Consider the following 24,185-nt stretch of genomic DNA (forward strand, 5'->3'; position numbering starts at 1 on the left):
ACTTATCAATAGATCCTTTGGCACATGGATTAAAAATTTGATATGGAAGAATTTTAAGAAGAAAGGATACCTCAGATTATTTTTTACTGTTACAGAAATTGAGGTTGCTTTAATATGTAGATGCATGCCAGTACATATCTTGAGAGGGAAAAAATGCTTCTTTGTGAATCTACTGATGAATTACTCATGGTGTGATTAAACAACAAACCATGTTAGATCATTGATTTCTGGTAGTGGAAGAACCTCAGTCCCTCTTCAGAACAACTGTTTCAATTAAAAGTATTAATTGAAGAAGAAAATGTCAAGTCTTGAGGTTTTTGAGGCTAGATTCTCCACTCAGTTTCTCTGAGAGAGAGCAAATAAAACACTCAGTATGTGATGTCAGGCAAGTTTTGGAGGGATCTGGTATAGCCTTAGTATAAATTGCAGCATTTAAATTAGCGGCAGCTCCTCTTGTACTGCCAACAGTCTTTTGCAAGATGCTTCCCAGAACAGAGACTGTTTCAGCACTTTTTTCTTCTGCCCATGTCTCCTGGTGTACCTGGTGCACACCCATATCCCCAGTGTGAAAAGGAGCAGTGGGCATGGGTTCCTTCTGTTGGCGCCAATCCCTAAGCTGGCAAGAATGTGCAGTACAGCACAGTTATTGTCTTCTAGTGTGGTTCATCCCTCTCTCCTTCTCTGTTTTAGTGGGAAAGGTGTCTACAGAGTAGTCAGTTTGTTTTTTTTTTAATGACTGTTGTGCTTATGTGGTAGCAACATGGAATTTATGTCTTAGTCTGGGGGGCACTATTTAATTGTGGTTGTATGTATTCTTGATGTATCTGGTAGGGACAAAAAGGCTCAAGTGTCACTTCCCAGTGGTATGTAGGCTGTATCCATACTGGTAACTAAAACAGGCCAGCGATGGTTCTCTTGTCCTAGGGCTAAAAGGCACAGCATGCCTCATCTCCATATGGCTACATTCTCACTTCCCAAAAGAGGGTGGCCTCATTCAGCCTGTCTCTTGGGAGCATTCCTTGGCCTGTGCTGTCCCCTGAACTGTGCCCAGCCATTGTCTGGAAACATGTTAGCTGTCAGGAGCCAAAACTGTGCCAGGGAGCAGGCTTACAATGGAACAGCAAGGGCAGGAGCATGCCCGCGTGCCAGCACATGCTCCGGCCCTCTTTTTGTCCCTGGAACAAACAACTGTGTTAATACTGATATTGCCTAAGTTTAGCAGTGTCTTTAAATCCCGTTTTCAGGCTTTCTGTCAGCCATATAATCAGGACTATACAATTCTATTAATTTAAAAAAACTTTATTTAATGGAATGTCAAATAATGTTACAGCAAAACAGAGTGCAAATAATGGAATGCAGCAGTTTTATTCTTTTGGCAGTACAAGACAGAGGTAATACCTGCAGAGGCTTTCTCTTTTTTGAGCTGAAAAGGGTAGGTATGTTTTTCAAAGTATTCTTAAACTGTACTAGTACATATGTAAATTGAAATGTATATATGTGAAGTTTCAGTTGGGGAAAAAAGTAAATCCTAAACAGATTGAAGCAAGGAAATGAATCTTAAGGGAAATGTTACTAAATATTCAGATATCCTCGCAGTTTCTTAAATAAATGCACATTTGTAAAATATCAGATTACATACTCCAAACACAACTTTAACCCTGTCCCTGTAGCCATTCCTGGTCTTAGTCCGCTGACCAGAAAACACCTACAGTCAGAAAGTCTGCATCAAATAAATTCCAAGTATGAGTTACAGCCATCACACAATATGGTTGCATTGGAATATTTTTACTATTTAATAACAGAGAAAGTAGATATTTTATTTTGGAATCAAAGTGCTGTTATGTGGATTTATGGTTTTTAACATTGGCAGTGTTTCTGAATACTTTCTTTTCCAAAGTAATATAAAGTGGTAAAACTTTTTGTTTTAGCTTATAAATGTAATTAATAATCTGTTCAAATAATAAAAAATTCTATTTATTAATGGCCAAGAAATGTTTGGGGGGTGGTTTTTCTTTTTACAGGAGAATCATTTAAATCAACTGGGTGAAATGAATAGATAGTGAATATCACAATGGTTTGGGGGGAGTTCATGGCACACCAGTTGATCATGTGGAACTTCAGTTATTAATCCATTAAAGTCATTACTGCCTCCAAGACTTCTCTAAAGGTCACAGTCTTTTTTAAGGATTTTGTTAATGAGGAAAAGAACTATTCCTGTTTGATCAGTCCAGTGTGTGCAGGGCTGTGCACTCACCGACTGGCGTGCCAAAGGATGTTCTGTGCCTGGAATTTGCAGTGCTGAGCAGTGGGTGGGCAGTAATGTGTGAGAGCTCTTGTGGCTGCATGAGGATTTGTATTGATCCTCCTGTTCTGACATCCTGGGTTTTATCATGGTTACAATATAGGCAAACACGTCGGGCAATTAAACAAGTGAAGACATGGTTCTGCTTGATTATTTGACTTCCTGCAACTAATAATGAGATTTTGGAAAGATTTAGTGCTATGCCATTCAATAGAAAAGAAGTTTGGAGGCCTGTATGTGCAATTGAGTTAGGTGTGGTAGATTAAGTTTTTCCTGGCATCCTTATTGAAGCTTCCCTGTAGGCACTATCAGCTGTAATCAGCACTGTTGCCAGAAATAACATTGCAGTGTCAAAACCATGGGTGTTTTAAGGGTATAGTCAGAGGACTTGAAGTGTTCACTTGCTTGTTTAAATTAATAAAGACCCACAGGATTTTTTTCCTTTCCTGGGTTGTTGCTGAATCCTGTAACTTTATTTCTTTTTAATATTCTTTACAAAAACTTCTGGTGTTCAAATCACATTGAAAGTATCTGTTTGCAGGCAGAGTAATGGCCTAAAATAAAGTCCTGGCAGGATTTGGAAGAGAGAAAGAGTACCTAAGATATAATTTTGCTGTTGCATCCGTCATTGTTACGCCTACACTTTGAGCAATGTGTTGCCTTTCAGTTGCTGATTTTTTTTCTGTTTTTGTTTGTTTGTGTTAGTTTTTTGGGAGGGGGAGTAGTTGTGATAATGACTAGAAATTATGAGCAAAAGTTTTAAATTATGCCCAGGCAGTGACCATCAGATACTACAATAATGATTCCTATCATAAGAGTGAGCCTTGATTCTCAGAAAGATACAGAATAGACAAACTGAAATTCCTGGAGGAGTCCAGTTCATCTTGTTATTTGCTACCTCCTTCCAGTAAGACTGTGGCTCTGAGAGTAAAGCAAGTTAAAGCCAGCAGATACTTGACCTTTGTGGCACTGATTTCTGCTGCACTCAGAGTCTGGCTCGTGGGCCCAGGTGCTGGACACCCTTCAGTGAATGGTGTCCAGCACCTTTCTCTGAGATTAGAATGGAATAATGTTACTGGGAAGGACCATCAGCACAAATCTATAATTAGTAACCCCTATGACAAATGCTTTAAAGGACTGCCTTATTGAAATCCTCAGTGTATATACTTCATGCAGTAGTTAAACCATCAACTGGAACTGTACTTAGAATAAGAAAATATTTTCTATTACATTTTCTGTCCTAAATGAGATGATATATATTCCCTTAAAGAAAAACGCTTCTGTTTATTTCCAAAAAACAGACTTACAATGACCAATCCTACACAGGGGCCAATAGGTTTCCTGAAGAGTTACAAAGATAGTTATTAATAATTGGATTATTAGAAGTGAAGTAACTGTAAAGCTTGCAGTTCTGATTTGTGCTGCTTACTTACTGTGTTTCTGTTTTTGAACCAATATCAATTCACCAGTCAGTTTCAGTGATTTTCAGACCACTTCTGCATGCAGGTTTCTGTACACATTACTTTGCTACATTGCCTGCCTTACAAATATTACTCATAATTCTTTGCCTGTCTTTCCTTCAGAACATGGAAATTAGAACTAAAGCCTTAGATTTTGCTTTAGAAAAGGCTTTTTTCAGTCTAAAGGAATCTCATGGTGTCACTTTCAATCTCTCCTGTGAAAGTTAAATTTCTTTCTCTTGCTTCCTTTTATGTTCAGAAACTTGAATAATTTATTACTGCAAAGGAATGTGTACCGAATCCAGTAACCAACAGAGGATGTGGAAAGATTTATTGGGAGAAACATTAAGAGCATTCCTGGCCAGGTGTATTTTATTTCTTTCTGTGAAATGGAAAAAAAAAAATATTATACACCTCCAGCCAACTTCAGATATGGCTGGAAGCCCATTTGGAAGACAGTGTCTGTAATTGTGAAGTGCTTCTTGAGATAAACTGAACAAAAAGTGATGAAGGGCAGAAGGAGATTTGGCATTGCTGAATAGCAAGAACTGTTGCTCGATTTTGAAAGCAACTGCAGTGTTTGCCATCTGAGAGGGTGTGTGCATGACTTCCGCTCTCCTTGTACTTTATCCAGCAGTTTATACCCATGGGAAATGAAGAAGCTAACACCCTGCTGAAACAGAGCAGTGAATTCTGAGTTTGCCTTTGCACCCTTCATCCATGACAAAAGGTTCTGAAGCAGCAGGACCTCAGTAGTCTTCCACACTACTTGCTTAACTGAGGCAGTGTTACTCAGTGAGCAGCAAGGCACACATCATGAACATTTTTATTCTACCACAGGTTTTTAGAACTTGAACAAATAATTTTACTGCATACTGGCATATATAACATGAATTTGTTAGAAGTGTAATCTTTTGCAAGATTACAAATTGTAATTTATTTATTTGATGATAGTTAGGACAAAATTCTAGGCAAATACAAAAACCATTTTTTCCAGAATGATAAATCAATTATACACTAGATATTTCTAATTCAATCCAGTTACCTCTCTGGTATGTTTCATTTCATTTACATAAGTAACAAAGCTAATAAGAGCATTATCATAGAATCATAGAATAGTTTGGTTTGGAAGGTCCTTTAAAGGTTATTTGCCTACTCCAACCCCACTGTGGTAAACAGGAACATCTTCAACTAGGTCAGGTTGCTCAGAGCCCTGTGCAACTTGACCTTGAATGTTTCAAGGGATGGGGCATCCACCACCTCTCTGGGCAACCTCTTCTATTGTTTTACCTGCCTACTATAAAAACTTTCTTCTCTGTATCTAGTCTGAACTGACTCTATTTTAGTTTAAACCATACCTCTTGTCCTGTCACTACAGACCATACTAAAAGGTCTGACCCCATCTTTTTGTAGGCCCTTTTTAAGTGCTGAAAGGCTGCAATAAGGTCCCTCCAGCGCCTTCCCTTCCCAAGCAGAACAACTCCAACCCTTTTAGCCTTTCTTCATAGGACATTTTTGACAGTGCTTCAGCCCTGTCATCAATTTTTGTGACTCTCCTCTGGACCTGTTTCCACACTGAGAATATTCCAGGGACCTTTTCACCTTTTCCCTTTCAGTTTGTCCTTCAACTGAAACTTTGTAGTCTCCAGCTGCCCTCTGTGCTGGTTGAGTTGGCAGGTCCCTTCAGCATTTGCCTTATTTATTAAAGAGCAAGTTTTGATATTCTGGTTTTTTATAAATTGTGGAAATAGTTTCTTCTTTGTCCATTAGTCCAAATTTCTTAAGTGTTCTCTACAAATTGTTCCTTCATTCAGAATCTTAGAAAAAAAGGCAAAAAGATGTGGAATCAAACTACTCCATCATCCTACCCCAGGCAGAAAGCTCTTTCTGTTATCACATTTTACATGGATGTGAGTCACATGTTATAGGACCCTCACAATGAGTTTCCTTGATCTGTTCTGTAATCTCTTCCATTGTATACTAGTCCTTACCCATTGTTTCCATCATGGAATAAATGGAATAAATGGATAGATAAAACCTATTGTTTTATCCATTATGGCTATGGAGAACAGCTCTTGATTTCTCTTTGTAGATTTTCCCTACTCTAGAGTTTTGTAGACCTTTCTTTTTCTCTGTTGCTTCTCAGAAATTGTTCTCTCCTATTTCTAGGTCCAGGGATATCTCTGTGCCTGACTACACCTTTTGCTATTTTCCCAGTGCGCAAATGGGAATCTTACTGGTAGCAAGAGGCCAACCTTTTGTAGTCCATACAATTTAGAAAACTTGGTAATCAGACAAAAGAATCTTTCAAATGTGAGCTGGTGTGCTCAATTAGAAGCACAGAATCAACATCTCATTTTATTGCTGTTTCCTGTGTTGGTTTCTATACTTGCCTATTAAAACCAGACTACTTTTTGAAGTTATTTGATACAAGAGTCAGCCTAAACCATTGAAACCTTAGTGCTTAAATGCCTTTGTGAATTTAAGTAGTTGGTAGACTACAGATGGGATTCAGTAGGTGCTTAAAGTTGCAAGTCTTTAACTCTGCTACTCAATTAAATCCTGTATTTTGTTCCCTGTTTTCAACCCCAAAAATTTTTACTGCCTTTTCGATTTTAAAATTCAGTTAGGAGCCAGTGACAGAATCAAATTTTTTGGTGGTCTCTGAGTAGATAGAATTCAAAGTTTTGCATCAAGGAGGTTGGAGAAAATGGTTATTACTATGAAATTACACTTTCTTAAAATAAAAGTTTTAGAAGTTCTTCTTCTAATAAATAGCTTTGTTTCTTCAGCAATCATATGGCAATTTTCCATAACAGAAAATTTATTTTAAATATTTACTTTTTTCCACTTTTATAAATACGTTGTTTACTCTACTCCCTCTTTTTTTCCTTTTCTTTTTGTTCCAGGACCCTTTGCTGCTTCAGGAGACAGTAAATTCTGCTGCTGCTCTTATCATGGCATTAATAAAGGACAGAAGCCCGGAGCTGATTGGCCAGCTGTTGGTAGCATAAGACCATAAATCATATGTAGCTTTTGGAAATGTTAGTTTTTCATCATCTGTTCACCAAAGGTCTTAAGCCATTTTTTTCTTTGTTGAAAACTCTGGATTTATGCCATTTATTAAGATATTTTAACAGCATATTTTTGATATTTAAAATACAAGTCTAATATTATGTGTGAAGTAAAAGGAAATAAAAATAATTCTGAGATACACTGGGTATATACTGTGAGAAATGATACTGAAATGTTTTTTTAAGGTACTGGTCATTTAAAAAAGTGCACAAAGGACACCAAAAGCATTCATGCAGAATTGTCTTTAACCATGGCTGTGTGTAGTACTCTGTGACTACATGACTTATGTTTTATTTCAGATAAATTAATCCTAAAGCACAGCTCATCTACTTGATGTGAAATTATTTAAAAATTGCTGCTGTAATATCTATTAGTGGATGTAGACTTCCTTACAGAGCGTAGCTTTCCTGACATAAAGAGAAATGTGTATTGCAGGAAGTGTTGGAAATGTCAGGTACCCGTTCTCTGTGGAATGAAGGTAACCTCCAATCAAAGAAATGATACACATGGGTGCAACAAGGTGCTAACCCCCAGTTTTCCAGATGCACTATGCTCTGGGTGTAGCCTCCTTGGTGCTACACTTCTTCCAGTGCCCATGTGCCATCATTCAGAGCTCCTGTAGCTCCACTGAAATAGGAAGAGTCTGTTAATTCATGTGTAAAAATACAATTCTCATCTCTTGCAGGTTAGCAGATGTATGTAGTAAATAGCAGTAAGGAGAGCAAGCATTATGAATTCAAAGATACGCTGCATTGACAGTCAAGAGTGGGTGGACCGTTGGGACAGGAAGACGAAATGGTGAATGATTATTATATGGAGTATCTCCAGGTATCACAACCACTAAGAGCAATATAAGCAGTGTCCCTGAAAACATGTCTTTCCCTATGCGTCAGACCCAGGAATTTCATCTGTCCTGCCATTTGTGAAGGGACTAGGTTAGTGTCTTACATACTTGATATGGCTGGAATGAGGTCTTGGAGAAGTATCCCCACCAGAAGTGTCCAGTGAGTCCCTGATTCAGTCTGTCACTGTCAGTTCAGCAAATTTCCCTCTAAAAACAGCATCCCTCCCCTTACTCCCACCATGTTCCACTCCGTCTGGTGCTCAGCCAAACTTAGTATAACAAACTCCCTGCTTGGTCCCTTTCCTCTTTCCCTTCACATGACTATTTATACCTCTGGTTTAAATCCCTTTTAGAAGCTGATCTTGGTCCCAAACTTCCTGCATTGCACAACAAAATAAAGAGTTGTTAGCTGACGGTTCTCTATCCAAAGCAGACATTTTCTTCCACATCCAAGTCATGCAAACATAACTAACAAAGTTCTTGTGCATCATCTGCTTTCTTCTTTGCTTCTTTCATCTCTCTACTTTGATTAATAATTTGTCCTTTTCTGACATTGTACAACGTAAGTATTCACATTAGCTCTGTGCCATGGCTATACAATAGGCATATTTTATTCATACATATATTCATGTCTGTTCATATGCAGAGCACACAAATAAATGAAGAACTAAAGAATTTATTACTGGTATTCATAATTTAACAGGACAGCTCTCACAAATAAGTTTTCTGAATATGCTTTTACATTAATAAAATTGATGAAGGAATTTGTCCCACAGGCTTTTAAAAGACATGATGAAAGATGTCTCTTTGACAATATTTTGTTATTCTTGTTTGCTCAAAGACTAAAATGCAATCTGTGATGTGTTTTCCCCAAATAATAAGGTGAATTTAGAAAATCCTTCCTGCTTTCTATCCACTCTAATTTATATATTGTGATACCGTATTAACATTAGTTTGTGTGCAACATCATTTGTATAAACAGTGCTTTTATTTTTTAGGGTTGTTTTACTTACCTCATTCTCCTAAGAGGATTTCAATCAAATTAAAAGTGATACCACAAGAACTGCTATAATAATAAAAAAATAAGTTATAGTTGTTTATGGATTTATTTTGAAAAGAGAACAGACAATGCACAAGAAAAAGTAACTTTTGGGTCAACCAATATACTTAGTACTAATCCTAAATGGAAGATAATAAGTTTTATTAATGTACTGTTAATCATTGCATTATGGGTTTTTAATCTTTAGCAATCTTTTCAAATAATCTAAAAACACTGAAAATTCCATTTTGCTGGAAGCAAATACACAAACAACAGAACTACTAAAACAGATCACAAAATACTTAAAGTGCAGTAAAAAAAACAAAAAAGAAACTGGACTGTGATTAATGCTATTGTGTATCCAAACCAAATTTAAATGGTTTTTTGGGTGATTGTTAGTACTTACAATGGGAATAAAGATATAAAATGAAATTAAGAAACTGGCTGATTGTTTTTTGTCTGTGCATAGCTTCTCACAAATAGCAGTATACATGAGAAACTTGGCAGCTTTTGTACACACATGCTGTTTTGAATTTAACTAGTGAATCAGTCACCACCCATATTGCTTTGAACATTTGGACAGAGATAACAGAAAGTAAATAGAAGCTCAGACTCTGCCAGCCTTGCTTACCTTACTCCTCAAGCACTCTAATTAGTATTCCTTGGGTAGTGTTCATCAGAAAAGAGAATGCAGAATGTGGCCCTAGAAATGCTTTTCAAAACTGCAGACTTGAGTGAATTAGATTTGTATACTGAAACTAACCCACTTCATGCAAAATCTGAAATCTGTATTATTTTGTCATCAGTCAGTTAGGTAGAAGATTTTCTATTTAGTCTTTTTATTCTTTAGCTTTTCAGACAACTTAGCTTAAAAAAAAAATTACTTGATGGTCCTCTGACAAAGAAGAAGGAAATGAAAAGGATATAAGATGGTAGCATTATAAACAAAAAGCCTCAACACCCCAAAACTATACCAGAAAGCAGAGAAAGAAGGTGAGATGTTACTTATTGTAATCAGCGACGTAATAGAGTCAACTTTGGTTGAGCTTATCTTCATAACTAATGTAGTCTGCAGAACAGAAATTTTCTGAATGCCATGGAACCTTTGGTGTATTCAAATTTGTATTTCTGTGTGACACCAAAGTCTGATCATCTCCACAGTGCTGTTCTAGATGCCATCCAATGAAAGGCTTCCAAAGACATAAAGGTTCCAATTAATGCTTGGCAATTTCTGAAGATACAGTAACTTTTCTTGTCTCTAGGTCATTCCACCAGAGAAGGGTTGTACTTTGGTTGCTTTGTTCTCCCTGCCTCGGACACTTGTCGTTTCTCATTGCTTTTTGTTTGGCTTTTGTTTCTGAACAACACATTCACTTTGAGACATGAAAAGGTTTTGGTTTTTTCATTTTGTATCTCCTTCCTCTTAATCTGTAAATTTAATCTGAAAAATTCTAGTTTATTTTATCCAGCATCCACCACTGTGGAAGACAATCCCTTCACTGCTGTTGAGGAAGGTTTATGGGTTCAGGGAAATGCTTATGTTAGCAGTGTTCCTGTAGGCTGGAGTTTGGGGCAAGATTATTCCTTCCCAATTCAGTCCAGTTTTGCACCTGATTTTGAATAATTTGTAAAGGCACACTGCTCAATGACTAATGCCCTGTTCTGGATGCCTACAGTGATATACCAAAGGCAAAATGTGAAAATGGGTTCAGATCTTTGTGCCCCAGTGCCTGCACTTTCAACTTGAGACTGGTAATTTTTTATGACATCTGTCTCCCTCAGCCCATTTCCCAGCCCAGTTGTTTACCAGAATTTGGTTTTTCTTCAGCTTCTGGCAAGCACCAAGGAAAAGAAGCAGTCACTGACACTGCATTTTTCCCCAGTGTTGATTTTGATTGACAGGTCTGTAAAGCACTTGTTAAATATACATTTTCCTTCATTATTTCTTCCAGGAATATTCAATTAGTTTAGCGATCTAAAAAACACAATTTCAGCACCTGTACTGAGGAAACAGTCCCAACTGTGAAAATACTTTTTGTGACAGAATAAAGTCACTTCTCTTGCATACACCAACCTGGGGAGCATAGTAGCATTTCTTAATATATTTATTCCAAGGTTAATTTAAATATGCTTTCAATATTTAGATTGAAATGGCTCTTGTCCTTCATCCTGCACCAATTCCTGTCTCAGAAACTAAAATTATAATTCAGTGAAAATGCCACAACACTGAATTATAACACAGTTACAAAGATAAATGAGAGAGCAAGAGACTTGGACAAGAAAAAAGCGATGTGAATTTAAATAATGTAGAGAAGCAAGGAGGCAAGAGAGAATATACCAGCGCTCCACCAGATGGCAAAACCTGCAGGGGAGACCAGGGCAGTTCAGAATGGCACCATAGGCTAAGGGCTGCAAGCAGGAATGCTTTCCATGCTCAGTAGCACTTCAGATGGCTGCTCAATAAGGCATTTCTCTCTTCAGCAGCCATTTTAGATAATTGTCTCCTTTTGTAAGTGGTTTGTTGTTACATCCGCATCTCTTTCATTACCTGCCTCCTTCTTTTTGATTTTGTGCCTCAGACTGGTCGCTTCAAATTTTGTATTTCCTTTTCATTTCAGTTGTTCCTGTTTTCTCCTGTTCTCGTTCCCCATCCTTTCCCCTGCTTCTGTTGCTTATTCTTTTTCTCCATATTTGTCATTCTTTTTCCATTCCTCCTAGCCCACCATCGTAGAAAGAGACGATCCTCCCCTCCCTTCTCTTGCAAACCAGGCCGTGGTCTGGCATCAGAAACCCTTCCTCGCTCCTGGATCGAGAACTGAGGCGTTTGGGCTTTGGCACCTCCGTGCTGCTCACAGCTGGGACTGAAAACAGATGTCACTTCCGCTGCCAGCTGCTGGCAGATGAGCAGCAGCTGCCCGAAGGGACAGACCTCCTGCATGGCAGCTGCTGGGCTGACACTGAGTGCCGCCTATTAGCTGGAGTCAAGCTGTAAGCAGAGCCATCCCACCGAGAGGGAATAATCTGCCCCAAGGCCAGACCCCCTGCTTCAGTAGCCAAACTAGGGTTTGTAAAGTCAGCACCTAGTAAAGGAGCTAGATTTGCACATCTATCAGAATGGCAGAAACAACAAAAAGTGACAGGAAAAAAAAGCCAAATCCAGGTATGGTTTACAGTCCTGGTGGCTGGAAAAAGTATGTTTTCACTTAGTAACCAGTGGTTTTGCCAGGAGTTGCTCAGAGACAAAAAGCAAGGAACCCCACAATGCTGTGTTAAGCAGTTCCTTTCCACAGCAGAGACATGGTCTCACTGAAGCCCCACTGAAATCAGTGAGACTGAAATTTCCTTGCAGTGCACTCAAGAATGCACAGCATCTCCTCCCTCCGGCCATCTTCAGCTAACTCACACAACCATACTGGTTATGCTAGGGGCTTATTACTATTATCATCATCATTATTTTTATTGTGCTGCAGTTCTAAGTGTGTATTTATGCTGTGCTCAACTCCCTTGCCATTTGGTAGGGAACATTATGGTCTTGATTAATGCCCATTATGTTTTGGAATTTAGTTGTGACTCCAGCTTAAGCACCCACAGGTCTGTGGTACGTGGGGTTATAGGGACACTTTTGAAGGGCAGTTCAGAATTTAAAATCTTTCTTTGAGTGCTCACTATGAATCCAATGACAGCACAATGAGCCTAAAAGGATGATTTTGTCCAGAACTAGAAAAAGACTTGGCCTCTTTTGGACACTGTATTTTGTCCCTCTTTCCTGTATGCTAGCATTTAGGGTTGTGCTGCTATGTAGAAATTCAGACAAGGAAGCTGAAGAACTGTTACCTGTCTGGAAACTAACCCTGCAAAAAGTGGCTAGCTCTCAGCAGAGTCACCAGGTGGGATGCATTTGGGGAAGAAGGTACATTGTAATTCCTGCTGTAAAGGGATGTGCTGGAGGCATGTAGGGCTGCAATAGAATCACAGATTTGCCTAAACCGTGACTCAGCCATGGGGCACTGCTTTCTTAACTTTGCAGTTTCAGGTCCTGCCTATGTTGAGGGCAAGATGAGTGTTTGTTGTTGTAACACTGTTGTGCCCCTTTGGCAGACAAGGGCATATATACATGGGTGATGTGCCGCAGGGCCAGACGCTGAATGTGGCTCCTCTCTTTGGCTGTCATGTGCAGTCTTTGTGAGCAGTAAACTAAGCCTGGTTGTGTGTTGGGACATGCAAACCTCTCTGAAAATGATAAATCTGAAAATGCTCAGAGGTGAACTGCATTCCAGACTGGTAGGTCAGGATAAAAAAAGGAAGGAAGGAAGGAAACGAGGTGTCTCTCACCCCTTCTGGGAGTGGCTGCTTACAGCAGATCAAAGAAGTAATTTTATGACAGATATTTCAAGAAAAGCTGCAAAATGCCTTGAGTGCACAGCAGAATTTACGCATTACTTCTCCTTAGCTGTTTGTTTCCTCCTTAATCTTTAAAGGAACTGGTTTCATTTATTTCAGTTTTCAATCCTGCTTCCGATTGTGCACCTTTGTGTAGGCAGCTCCACAGCCTTGGAATGTGCAGGATTTGTCCAAAGCTTTGCTGCACCATGGTTACTTATGGTTACTTACAGTATAAGAGTGGTCATTTCAGTGGCAGCAATGCACCCTCTGCTGGTGTCCATCAATATTTTATTAAAAATCTTCCCCAAGTTAACTACCAACAAATACCGCTGATGGCAAAGGAAGGACCGATATTTTTCTTTCCATCTTCTCTGATTCTCAGCAGTGATAACCTAAGGTGTTGAGATGGGTTGAAAAAACTCTGGACATGGTGTCAGCTACAAAGTGAAAAACAAAGATGCGGCTACTTTCAAGAGGCAGCTGGAAAACACCCTTAGCATGTGGGCTAATGGAAAAATGGGGATTCATGCTAATCAGGTTGTGTGGGTGGAGGATGGCAAAGCATTTGTTATCGTCTGGGACAGCTCCTGCCAAAATGTATCTGCCTCAGGCTGATTTTTTGGTAGTAGTTTTTTCAGACATTTTTTATTCCTCTCAAAACACACACTGATTACGATTTGTTTCAGCTTTCTGGAAAACTCTAAATTACAGACAAAATGAGCATTTGAACAATTCTGTGTTCAAATTATGAATATTCATGTGGGTTTTTTGAATGCTATTTTGTACTTTAGTGAAAATCTCAAGGTCTTTTTCTTTTTTTCTTTTTCTTTTTATAAATCTTAATGCAAATTTGATAAAAACCTTAGAAGTATCAGAATAAACCTAGAAAATATTAGCTGTACTGCACTGTGATAGATGTGGTCTGTGACTCAAGTGAGCATGAATGAATGGCTGGGCATAGTGGCAGTAAGTGGGAAACAGGTGAATGTAAGCTCAGCCTACACTACCTATCTTGTATGCAAATTTAAAAAAACCCTGTTTTGAGTGTGAAGTAAAATGGGAAGAAAAATCTCAGTAAGAAGATTCAGCAGATTCAGTGAGGATAACAGAATGATTGCTAGTCCATGATTATAATAAAGAAATATCCCTTAGAATGAATCTAATAATTTATGTTCTTTATTAGGTTTGTATTTTTCCACAAGAAAGCATTCAGATGATCTTCGGAGGATCTTTTAGGATAAAAATGCCATATTGTAGATATTCATTGTGGAAAAAAACTTGTAAAAAATCATGTTGCAGGTAATAATGCCTTGGAAATAAAATACTCTGCTCTTCAGTAGCTCTTTCATGCCCTCTGCAGTTAGAACTGTTTTGTTTCTGTACAGCCAAAGTGTGTTTTTCCCGGTTGCAGGATTCAGTACCTAGGGTTAAGGAAAACTGTAAATACTATTGGAAATTTTTTTGGGTTGCCTGTAGGCTAGGTTGTGAATTTTATTATACACTCCTATTTTGCAAGCATTACAGTAATGCAGACAATCCTTCACTTTCACAGTGGTGTCTCTTACACAGCAAGAACTGAGAGCCCAGAAGCAAACAGAGGTGCCCTCCTATGTGAGATCTTTGCTGGTTTCTCTACCTGCAGTCATCCATCTCCTCTCAGGTCTGGAGTTTCATGCATATTTGCTGTCGAGTAGAATGTATAAACTACTTTAAAGCAAATGTGAGTCTCATCATTACGTGTAACTTTTTTTAGCATCACTTTCAGAAAATCCTGATCATATTTTTGCATGGAAATCATCTGAAGTGATTCATCCTACACAAAACAGTTATAAAAACAGGTGAGAAAAAGCATCTTATTTCAATTGATTGTACCGCAGTTACGTTCAACTAATTTCTAAGAGATGTCTAACTTTTGCACCATAGCCTTTCTACTTACATTTGAAGAGAAATATGCTAGAGTGCATAAAAATTTCATCAGATGAAAGAAGAAATGGTCAGTTTCTACAGTGCCAAAGGTCAGTCCTGAAGTATCTAGAACAGGACTCTTGGGGAGGAAAGAATAAATATGATATAATTAAGCCAAATAATTAGTAGCAAAAATAATCATGATTAAAGGAATTAAAAGATGCAAAAGTCAGAAATGCTGAGAAGGTGATCTGCTATTTAAAACATCAAAGATATCTTATTTTTCATACCAATGACATTTTCAAGAGTGACTGCTCATTACTGATTCTGGCGTGGGCTTCCACTATGTGCTAGAACAGGCCCAAACAGATATATTTCATATATGTAATTGAAACAAGAATAACTCCTGCAAGCTTTCTGGGCTATGGCTCTCACTATCACTGCTCTCTTCATTATTAGAAAAAAATTTGAACTCAGACACTTGTCAGACAGAAGTATCTCTGTAGAACATATTGCTATACAGTGAATACATTACCTTGGGTTCCTGATCTTCACTGAGACATTAACGCACCAGCCACTTTTAAAACAGTGACTGTTCTCCAAGGAACTCCACACCTCAACTAACCACTCAAGGAGTGAGGCTGGACACAGATGCTGTGGGAGGCTGGGGAAGGCCAAGAACCCAGGCACTGCTTGAGGAAACCAGGATGGTGAGGCTAATGCCAGATCACAGACACCCCTTAGACCCCCACTGTGTCTTGCTGCCCTCTTTTGTCTCCATAAAAGAGGAAAGTGAGTATGGTGCATATGGTCCCATGTTTCAATAAAGATCAAGGAATCTGGTTTCCTGGGCAGTAGTCCTGCTCAGGGAAAATGAGAGCTGGCAGGTTGGTAAACTTCACTATGCTTCAGCCTCTCCCTCTATGCAATATGAATAATGGCTACTTCACAGCAGGATTTCTTACAGTGAAGGTATTCATATTTATGAAGTCTTTTGTAAATTGAAAACCATAAATGCTTGAAGGAGCTGTCTTGTAAAATTTATTACTGCTGAGATAATACTCAAGTGCTGAAAACAGCTCTGTGTATTAGGGAACCCTTGATTAACAGATTGAACCATAGAAATCTTGTTCTGCCTGCATTCATTTTTCAGTGGCTCTAGAGATAATAGGTGGTATTACTCAAGTACCTGAAATATAGGTGAGGACCTTGGACCACAGAATTTATCAGTGTATTAGATTTACTCAGCCGTGTTTCTCATTTGACTCATTTGATGGTGTGCAGTAGATTTACAAATGCTCATCCCTGTTTATGTTATTTATCAGCAATGTGAATTTAGCTGAAATCGTTCTTGGACAGATCCATTGACACTATGCTGTTAAGAGCTGGGTTTTTTTGAAAGCATTTAATATAGGTCTGGACTTCCAACTTATGTGTGCAGTGCTAGGGGAGCAGGGCTGGCCCGTGTGTGTGTGTGTAACCCTGCCAGCCCAGGCTGTGCCACTGCAAACAGAGGTGGGGCTGGCAGGGGGACCTCAGGAGAGGGCTGGGACAGGCAGCTCTTTGGCATTCATTTCCAGGCAGAGCCTTCTCCTGGATCCCTGCACAGACTTTGTTGCAGGTACATTGCAACAGCATCAGCCCAACTCGGATGCAGGCTCAGCCCCTTCCCAGCCTAACAGGCCTGGTAGGGATGGTGGCTGAGCTCAGGACCATGCTCTCCCAAGGGAACATCAGCAGGAAACATCCCCTCATCCCTCTTCACTGCTGACTGCTCTCTGCCTAGGGCTGAGGCTGACATTTGGTAGGATGAGGAGGAGAAGACACTTGGAATATTCCACCTGCATGAATTTTTGAGAAAGAAACATGTTGTCTACTAAGTTGAAGTGATCTCAGGAACCTAGTTGGAATAAGTCAGGGTTTTTAGTTCATTTAAAACACGTAGGCTTTAATCAATTCACCAAAGCTATGGCCTAGCGTTTCTATATTTCTATGCTGGCTTCAGAGGAGAGCAGATCAGGCTTTTGTCCCCAGCTTGCAGCTGTCCTCTGCCAAGTGCCTGAGGGACAACCATCTTCTTCTGAAGCACCGAAGCAAGCTGCAGGTGTAGGGAGGAAGTTGGACAGCTCTGGAGTCTTTGTGAAAGGTATTCAGCCAGGAAGACCACTCCATAGGCAAGATGCAGCATTAAACAGCAGAATATTCCTTCCATGGGACAGTACACTAATATATGGAAATGCAGTTTAACACAAAAAAACCCAAACAAAGCAAAGCATTTGAAACAAGCTGCATTTGTTTGCCAAACAGTTTTACTTTGATTGAAAATACTCAGATAGATGTTTCAAAATTTCCCTTTTCTCTCACTACTCATATGAAGAAAAAAAAAAAAAAGAAAGTGCCATTTTCTGGCTTTGATATAAGTTGAAGATAATCAAATGTCAGACTTCATGGAGGGACAAAAAAATGATTTGTGCTCCTCAGCTTTGCCACAGTGGCAATGAGAGAGATGCTGCAGAGGTGTGCTGGAGGCAGCTATGCAGGAGGAGGGGGCAGTACCAGAAGGGGAGGCACGGGGAAAACAGCATCTCTGGAAGCACCTGAGAACCATAAAGAAATGGGCCGAACCCCTAAAATACTGAGCAAGAAGAGAGAAAGAGAGCGATGATGAGGTTAAGATTGCTGCTGCCATAGAAGTGCTGTGTTAGGTGCTAGCCCTTTGAGCGGGTTCCCCTGCTGGACGCGGCGGTGCATGGTGGGTGTCTGCCGGGCTCCGGGAGCAGTCGCAGGCGGGGAGCGGAGGGCTGGCCCTGCAGGGGGAGTCGAACACCAGGAATGGGGAGCGGGCGGGAGCGGCGGCGGCTCCCGGGGCTCCCGCGGGCGCTCCGAGCCCGGCGCGGGTAACGCAGCTCTGCACCTACCGAACCCCTGGGCGGCTTAACCCTAGCAGCCACCATTTATGTGCTACGTGTGATAAAGGCTGGCCGATGGGTTTAGCTAATAGCAAAAGCTATTAGCAAATAGCTATTAGCTATTTAGCCAAGTGGTTTATCATATTATGATATGTGTGCGTGTGAAAGGGCTCCCTCCTGGCATGTACCTAGGTTCGACTTCCAGCTAAGGAAAGACACCCTAAAATTTCTGCCCTCTGATGTAGTCAGCCAGTCCGAGGCTCACGGATACCTCCATCAAACTTTAAGTCTTAAGTTAAACTTAAGACTTAAAGCTTACAAAAATAAATTATTTTATATATTTATATATTATTATATATTATTGTTCAGCAAATACTACACTTTTTTTTTTTTTAAATTACATTTGTGATAATTCATTATCTTAAAAATAATGTCATGCAATCACATATTAATAGCTACAGATAGAATCAGCAAAGGCTGAAGATAAATATCTGTTCCACACCAAAGTACTTATTCTCTCATTCTCACTTGCTCTCTTTCTTTAGGATAGTGTGTGCAGGAGCTGTGGGCTCTTCCCAAGTGGGTCCAGAGCAGTTTTTGTGAATGACGATCCAGAGCCAAGGGAGCTACACCTGGTATGTAGTTTGGGGAAACGATTACCAGCTCCTCAACAACTGCCAGAGCCAAGCAGGGCTTGAGGGAGCTGCAATAGCTCCCTGTGATCTTTGTCTGGCAGACACCGAAAGTACGCGCACATGCACAAAGGCACGTTCAGAACTGCACCTGCACACGTGTTAATTTATAGGTCCAGTGTTTAAGCCAGGGCCAGTCAGTGTAACTCTCAGTTGTCATCAATCTCTTTATTCTTTTGCACTGCTTCTTACATCCACTTATTTTAAGCGCTAGTGCTAGAGGTGTAGTTAGTAAGTGCCTCACCCCAGCTCAGAGAAGGTTCATAGCTCCAAGTTAATTGGACTCCTCCACTCAGTGTCAAAGTTGTCTAAAGACCACTTACCTGTAAGATGTTTGAATATCCCATACATACCAGATCTTTTTACATACTTTATCCAACCTAAGTGCTGACTTAGTACAATATACTTAGACAATATTCTGGCTGTATCAGCTTGCTGTATTCTTGATCTTTCTCATTAGATTAAATACAAGTGCTAATAAATGACAAATTCCCTTTCTCTGTCTGTGAGCATATCACACTTTTCAGCCCATATTTTTCAGATTTCACATATTTTACCCAGTTATCCAATTATTCTGATCTATTTGAGACAGACATCAAAGTTTTCCACTAGTTTACTGTTAGCATTAGCTTAAACAAGTACACAATAAAAATTAATTTTCAGTGGCTTATATGTTACATTTTGCATGACAAGATCCCCAGGTCCTTTATAAACATTCATTAGAGGTGGCAGCAAGCAATGTGTGATAGCCAGGAAGAGCTGTTCCCATTTTGCTGAGAGACACAGTTTCTGAGTCTTGATTTACCTATAGCCTTGACAGTGAGATGGTGCAATTACGCTGCTTGACAGCAGCACACCCTCAAGAATTGCTGCTACCTCTGCCCCCACCTTTCCTTACAATGTGACCCCTCTCCATAATACCTCATTCTCTATTTTTACAGAAGACTGTGACGATCCACCTGTTTTAAAGGATTTAGCTAGGTGTTGCATAAGAAAGTAACACAACTAATTTTGGTTCACAGGTACTCTAACTAAAATCCATAATGTCCACTTTGAAGATCAGGAGCTTACTCCAGATAGAACTGTAAAGCAGCATATGGTTTAATTATCTCTTTCTGTATGCTACTCATAGAAAGAGGAAACAGCTGTTGAAATTGCAACTCTTCCTTGTACTTTCGGTACAGTCCAGTGAAGCTCTCCTGAAGTTGGCAGTTTTAACCACCTGGAATCAAGTAAACAAATTGTTCATGGAGTGCCACTGGTCTCCACGCTAATACAGGGACATATTGAAAGCAACTGAGGAATCTCAGCTGTCTGTGTGAAAGGCTAAAAAGGATATCATTTAATGTAATGGTTGCATAGATGAGAAAAATAATGGAAGATGGAAGCAGGAAAAAGGCATGCTTGGATAACCCCCACAGTAACCCACAGTAACCTAGTGGTCCAGCCATACTTTAAAAGGTGTTGCTTCTGGAAATTGTAAACATTAACTCCCCCCAAAAATCAGCTTCCCGCACATTGTTCTGGGCTTGCACTTCTAAGCACTGCCTTCTGCAAATCTTACTATCTCACCTGCAACACAGGCCTGGCATGACTGTGTTAATTTGATTCTTCTATTAGTCTGGCTTCTGTTACTTGTGATTCCTCGGCAGTATATTCCTTTTCATAGCATAGAAGGAAAAGGTGCAGATACCAACAAATAAGTTGTTGTGAAATCCTCAGAAGTCTTAGGAGAGTCCTTGTGGGGAGGTAACTTAGAAGGACACTGATACAAGAAATAACTGGGGGTTTCCTTCTCAGGAAAAGAGGTTCAATCCATTCCTTATAAATATACAAAACTTCTTGAGTGAGGTATTGATTTCTGAACCAGTTTCTCCTCTTTGAAACAGTCCAAACTCCTTGAATGTTGGCCAGTTTCTCAGGTCCTAAAAGATAACAAGAGCAGAAGTTTTGACAAATTGTCCAAGATACTTTATCAGATTTCTCCTGAGGAATGGAGACCAAGAAACTATATAGCTCAGTAGTTGCCAGAAAAAACATTGGATTCTTATCTTCTGAGGTGGAACAGGATTTAAGTCACACGTACAACCTGTGGCAATCTCCTCACAAGTTACTATAAGGACAGCAAAATTCTTAAGATAAAGGCTCATGTGTTGTTTTGGTTGTCTTGCCACACTGTAGAGATTTCTATCCTTTAGTGATCTGTGTGCAGTTCAGGGGTAGAAAACAAAGTAGCTTCAGGGAGGGACAGAACCAGGAGCCCACTGCCAGCACCTACCACTGCACACCGTTCTCAGAATGGTCAAGGCTTTCTGGCAGCTTCTGGTCAGATTCCTTTCCAGACTGTATCTCAGCCTCAGCTGCATGTCCTGATGGCCACACTCCTTTTTGCTATACCAGCTGCAAAGCTTCTCTCCCTTTCATAGGCAGTGATTGTCAGCCTCAAACCCAACATCTCCAGCCCCACATTATCATGTGGTCGCTTTCCTACTTTGGGTTACTTTTTCCTGGTCTTTGAACTGAAAAATCTCATCGATCCTGATTTCCACAGGAGATCGGAAGTCTGTGTATATCCCTCCTCTGTTTCCTAGAACAATACTACCTGCACCCTTTATTTTTTTCCTCTCCTGCTCTATAATATCAGGGACAAAGATTTTCTCATTTTTTGTACTATCTTCTTCCTCCTGGTACAGCCACTAAGTTACCAACTGTACATGGAAAGAGGCCTCAAATACATGGTACTCTGAAACTCTGTGCTGGTCTGCTGTCAACAGAAGTCTGTTCTGATGTTAAGTAAGTTTACAGAGAGATCAACAGGTGCTGTTATAATTCAGAAATGTTCCATTTTAGAGCCAAATCTTCATGAAAAAAATATATGGTCAAGGGTTGCCTATATTATATATATATCACATGCACTTTATAAATAAAATCTATAATCTATATATAAAAAGTGTCTGGATGCAAATATATGCATATATGTATTTGTTTGCATTTTAATACCCATAGGCCTAGGAGAAACATGTGTAAACAATATGCAGTTTGGGGAACAAGAATAGATCCTGTCAGTATTTAAGATGTTAATTTAAAACCAGACTGCAGGTGAGTAATAAAAGAGGCACCTGCATCAGACGTGTTCACAAATATAATGATAACCTAAATCTGATTAAGCCAGAAATCAAACATGAAAGAAAAGGCAGGAAGCTTCAAGAGGCTGAGAACGAACATGAAGAGATGGATCTGAAAGGCCATGAAGAGCGAACTATGTTGAAAATGAGACGGCTAAACCTGAGTTAGACTGAGTAAGCTCCAGTTTCTTATTTGAATGCATTGTGGGTGGACCAACACAAAATGTTTACTCTCAAGACTTGGCAGACTGTTATCTTTCACCTAAGAACAACTTGCTGAGGCATTTAAAAACAGTACTGAACACTGAGGAGACAAAGTTGGCGAACATTTTTCCCCAGTAGTAGTTTTTTGGTTTTTTTTCTCTCACTAGTTCATAATGCTGTCATAGTATTTGCAAAATGAAGAGGTGTGTGGTGTGGTATGGCACAGTACTCTGTGTAGTATTATGGAGTACTTTTTACACAGAATTATGGAGTCTTCTTGAAAGTTTTATGAGATTAGAAAGCCATATGCCAGGTACAGTAGCAGACAGCTGCATGGCTCTGATGACATCTGCCTCTGTACCCCCATATGTGCTAAAATCACTTATTTATCATACACAACACTATGTCTTCCTCTATATTATTTTCCATTCATATATGTAACCTTATAAAATGACAAATACTTCAATTAATATTGAATACATTTTAGCAGAAGGGCAAAGTAAAGGAAAGTTTAACTTCATTGAGTTTTATTTGCTTGATTAGGGGCTTTCTACTGTACCTATATGGGGGACTCAATCCAAAACCCCACCTAAGCCAGTGGGAACACTTTCCAGGTCTTTAAGGAGTAGCAGAGCATTTCACATGGTGGGTGAGATGATTTGCCTCAAATTCAATATTCTTGTACAGACAAACATTATTTTTCAGTTCTACTGTCTTACAGTGAGGCAATGTCATTTAGGACAAAGTGCCTTGTTCAGCTGCTAAAGTCTCAAAGAAAGAGTCTTTTCTGTTTAAACTAACTCTGTGTTTCTCATGTACACTTCCAGATGATTCTTTGTCCCTGAATTCCCCCAGAGGTTTGGTTAACAGGAGGTACTGCAGACCCCTGTTAGCACAAGTGGTGTGACCCCAGCCTCCTGTGGCAGGAGCCACATTGCTGCCATGTGGTGCTGTGGCCACTACAAGGAAAATGCACTACTGGGAGGTTTTTGCTTAAGGGGAACAGAAGAGAAGGTTGAGCACAAATGGGGACACAGAAAGGCAGGAAGAAAACAAGAAAATGATGAAAACTTCTAAGTGAACTTACAGAAACTTCAGAATAGGTTAATTTCAGATGGTGGGCTCTGTAATCTAATTCATTCACCTCAACAGTTATTATGCTGTCACCATAATTTAGATAATGAGCGAATACATTTTTTCAGCATTTGTGTTAATGGTCTTGCCCAATTTCAACTAGCTATTTGCTAAATCCTTTTTTTGTACATAATAATTGATCAAGATAGGATCTGCATTTGAAACAATTGGCGAGCTCTTTAGGTTACTCAGATAGTGTTATTTTGCAAGTGTGATTTCCTTAGATGCATCCTGACATATTTCAAATCTAATCTGAGGTCTGGATGAGAACATTTAAGCCCTCTCCCCAACTATCTCTCACTGCCAAACTGGACAACCTTCATCTCATTTTAGGAGTTCAACTTTTTCACATACCGCTAATTAATCTTAGTGATTAGTTAATAAAAGCTCCTCTTCTCTTATTTTCTACCTTATGTCTATTCACTAATTTATATCAGAAATAGTATAATGGAATGCTCTGTCACAGACGACTAATTGAAGAAAGCTGGTTGATCGACTCTAGAACACTGAACACCAAAGGCCTTGCATTTCTTAAAATCTGAGTAGCAGAAAGTCAAGGTGGAAAGGTCACTGGCTTCACAGATTTGTGCTGCAGAGCTTACTCCCAGCTGGCTGGAAGCCTCTTAAATCCTGGCCTTTGGTTCTGATTTGTCCCCAGTGCCTGGGGGCAAAAAGCCTGAAAGTGTTTGGCTCATACAAAACCTCCCGTGGGACTGGAAGGTGGTTGGTTCAGGAATTCCTGCCAGGTTGCAGGTTCTTGCAAGGAAGCCCAGAAAGTAGCAGTCAAACATGAGATTTTCCCTGGAATACCTGGTCTGAACCTGATGAGCCAGCACAGCTATTAGTAAAAGTGATATTTTTCTCAGTTTTATAGTTGTTAAAATAATAGTTTAAGCCAAAGGAGGAATTTGTTTAAGGTGCACCCCCTCAGTAACTGTTTCTAATGCAATTTTTTATTATATCTGACTCAAGAGAAATTTGAAAAATAGTAATTCATTTGTATTTGAGCTGAATCCAAGTTCTTGAAAAGTCTTGCACAGGCAGAATCCTGGATTTTGGCCATTTCTTTCTGGGTGGTAAGCAATAATCAAATTAATGATTTCAAATTAGTTA

General features: G+C 39.5%; 1 protein-coding gene across 16 annotated transcripts in view; it reads left to right on the forward strand.

Moving 5' to 3' along the window:
• CRPPA (CDP-L-ribitol pyrophosphorylase A) overlaps positions 1–24,185 on the forward strand; it is a 156,132-nt gene that overhangs the window by 98,168 nt on the left and 33,779 nt on the right. For 4 of the 16 annotated variants that reach the window (XR_015277622.1, XR_015277615.1, XM_086855340.1 and 1 more), the window contains 2 exons: positions 6,672–6,806; positions 7,523–9,160. Coding sequence is in view for 4 of the 16 variants with exons in the window: in XM_086855340.1 (XP_086711466.1) it covers positions 6,672–6,776 (105 nt within the window). In the remaining 12 variants the exon portion in view is untranslated. Of the gene's footprint in view, positions 1–6,671; positions 9,161–9,570; positions 9,714–11,438; positions 11,881–14,286; positions 14,403–14,655; positions 14,764–14,856; positions 14,942–15,026; positions 15,119–18,462; positions 18,553–19,631; positions 21,560–21,781; positions 23,659–24,185 lie in introns of those variants that run through there. The other 12 variants (XR_015277621.1, XR_015277614.1, XM_086855329.1 and 9 more) reach the window with 9 other exon arrangements.

The sequence above is a fragment of the Cyanistes caeruleus genome, chromosome 1 (assembly GCF_971803275.1).
Source record: "Cyanistes caeruleus chromosome 1, bCyaCae1.hap1.1, whole genome shotgun sequence".
Taxonomy (NCBI): Eukaryota; Metazoa; Chordata; class Aves; order Passeriformes; family Paridae; genus Cyanistes; species Cyanistes caeruleus.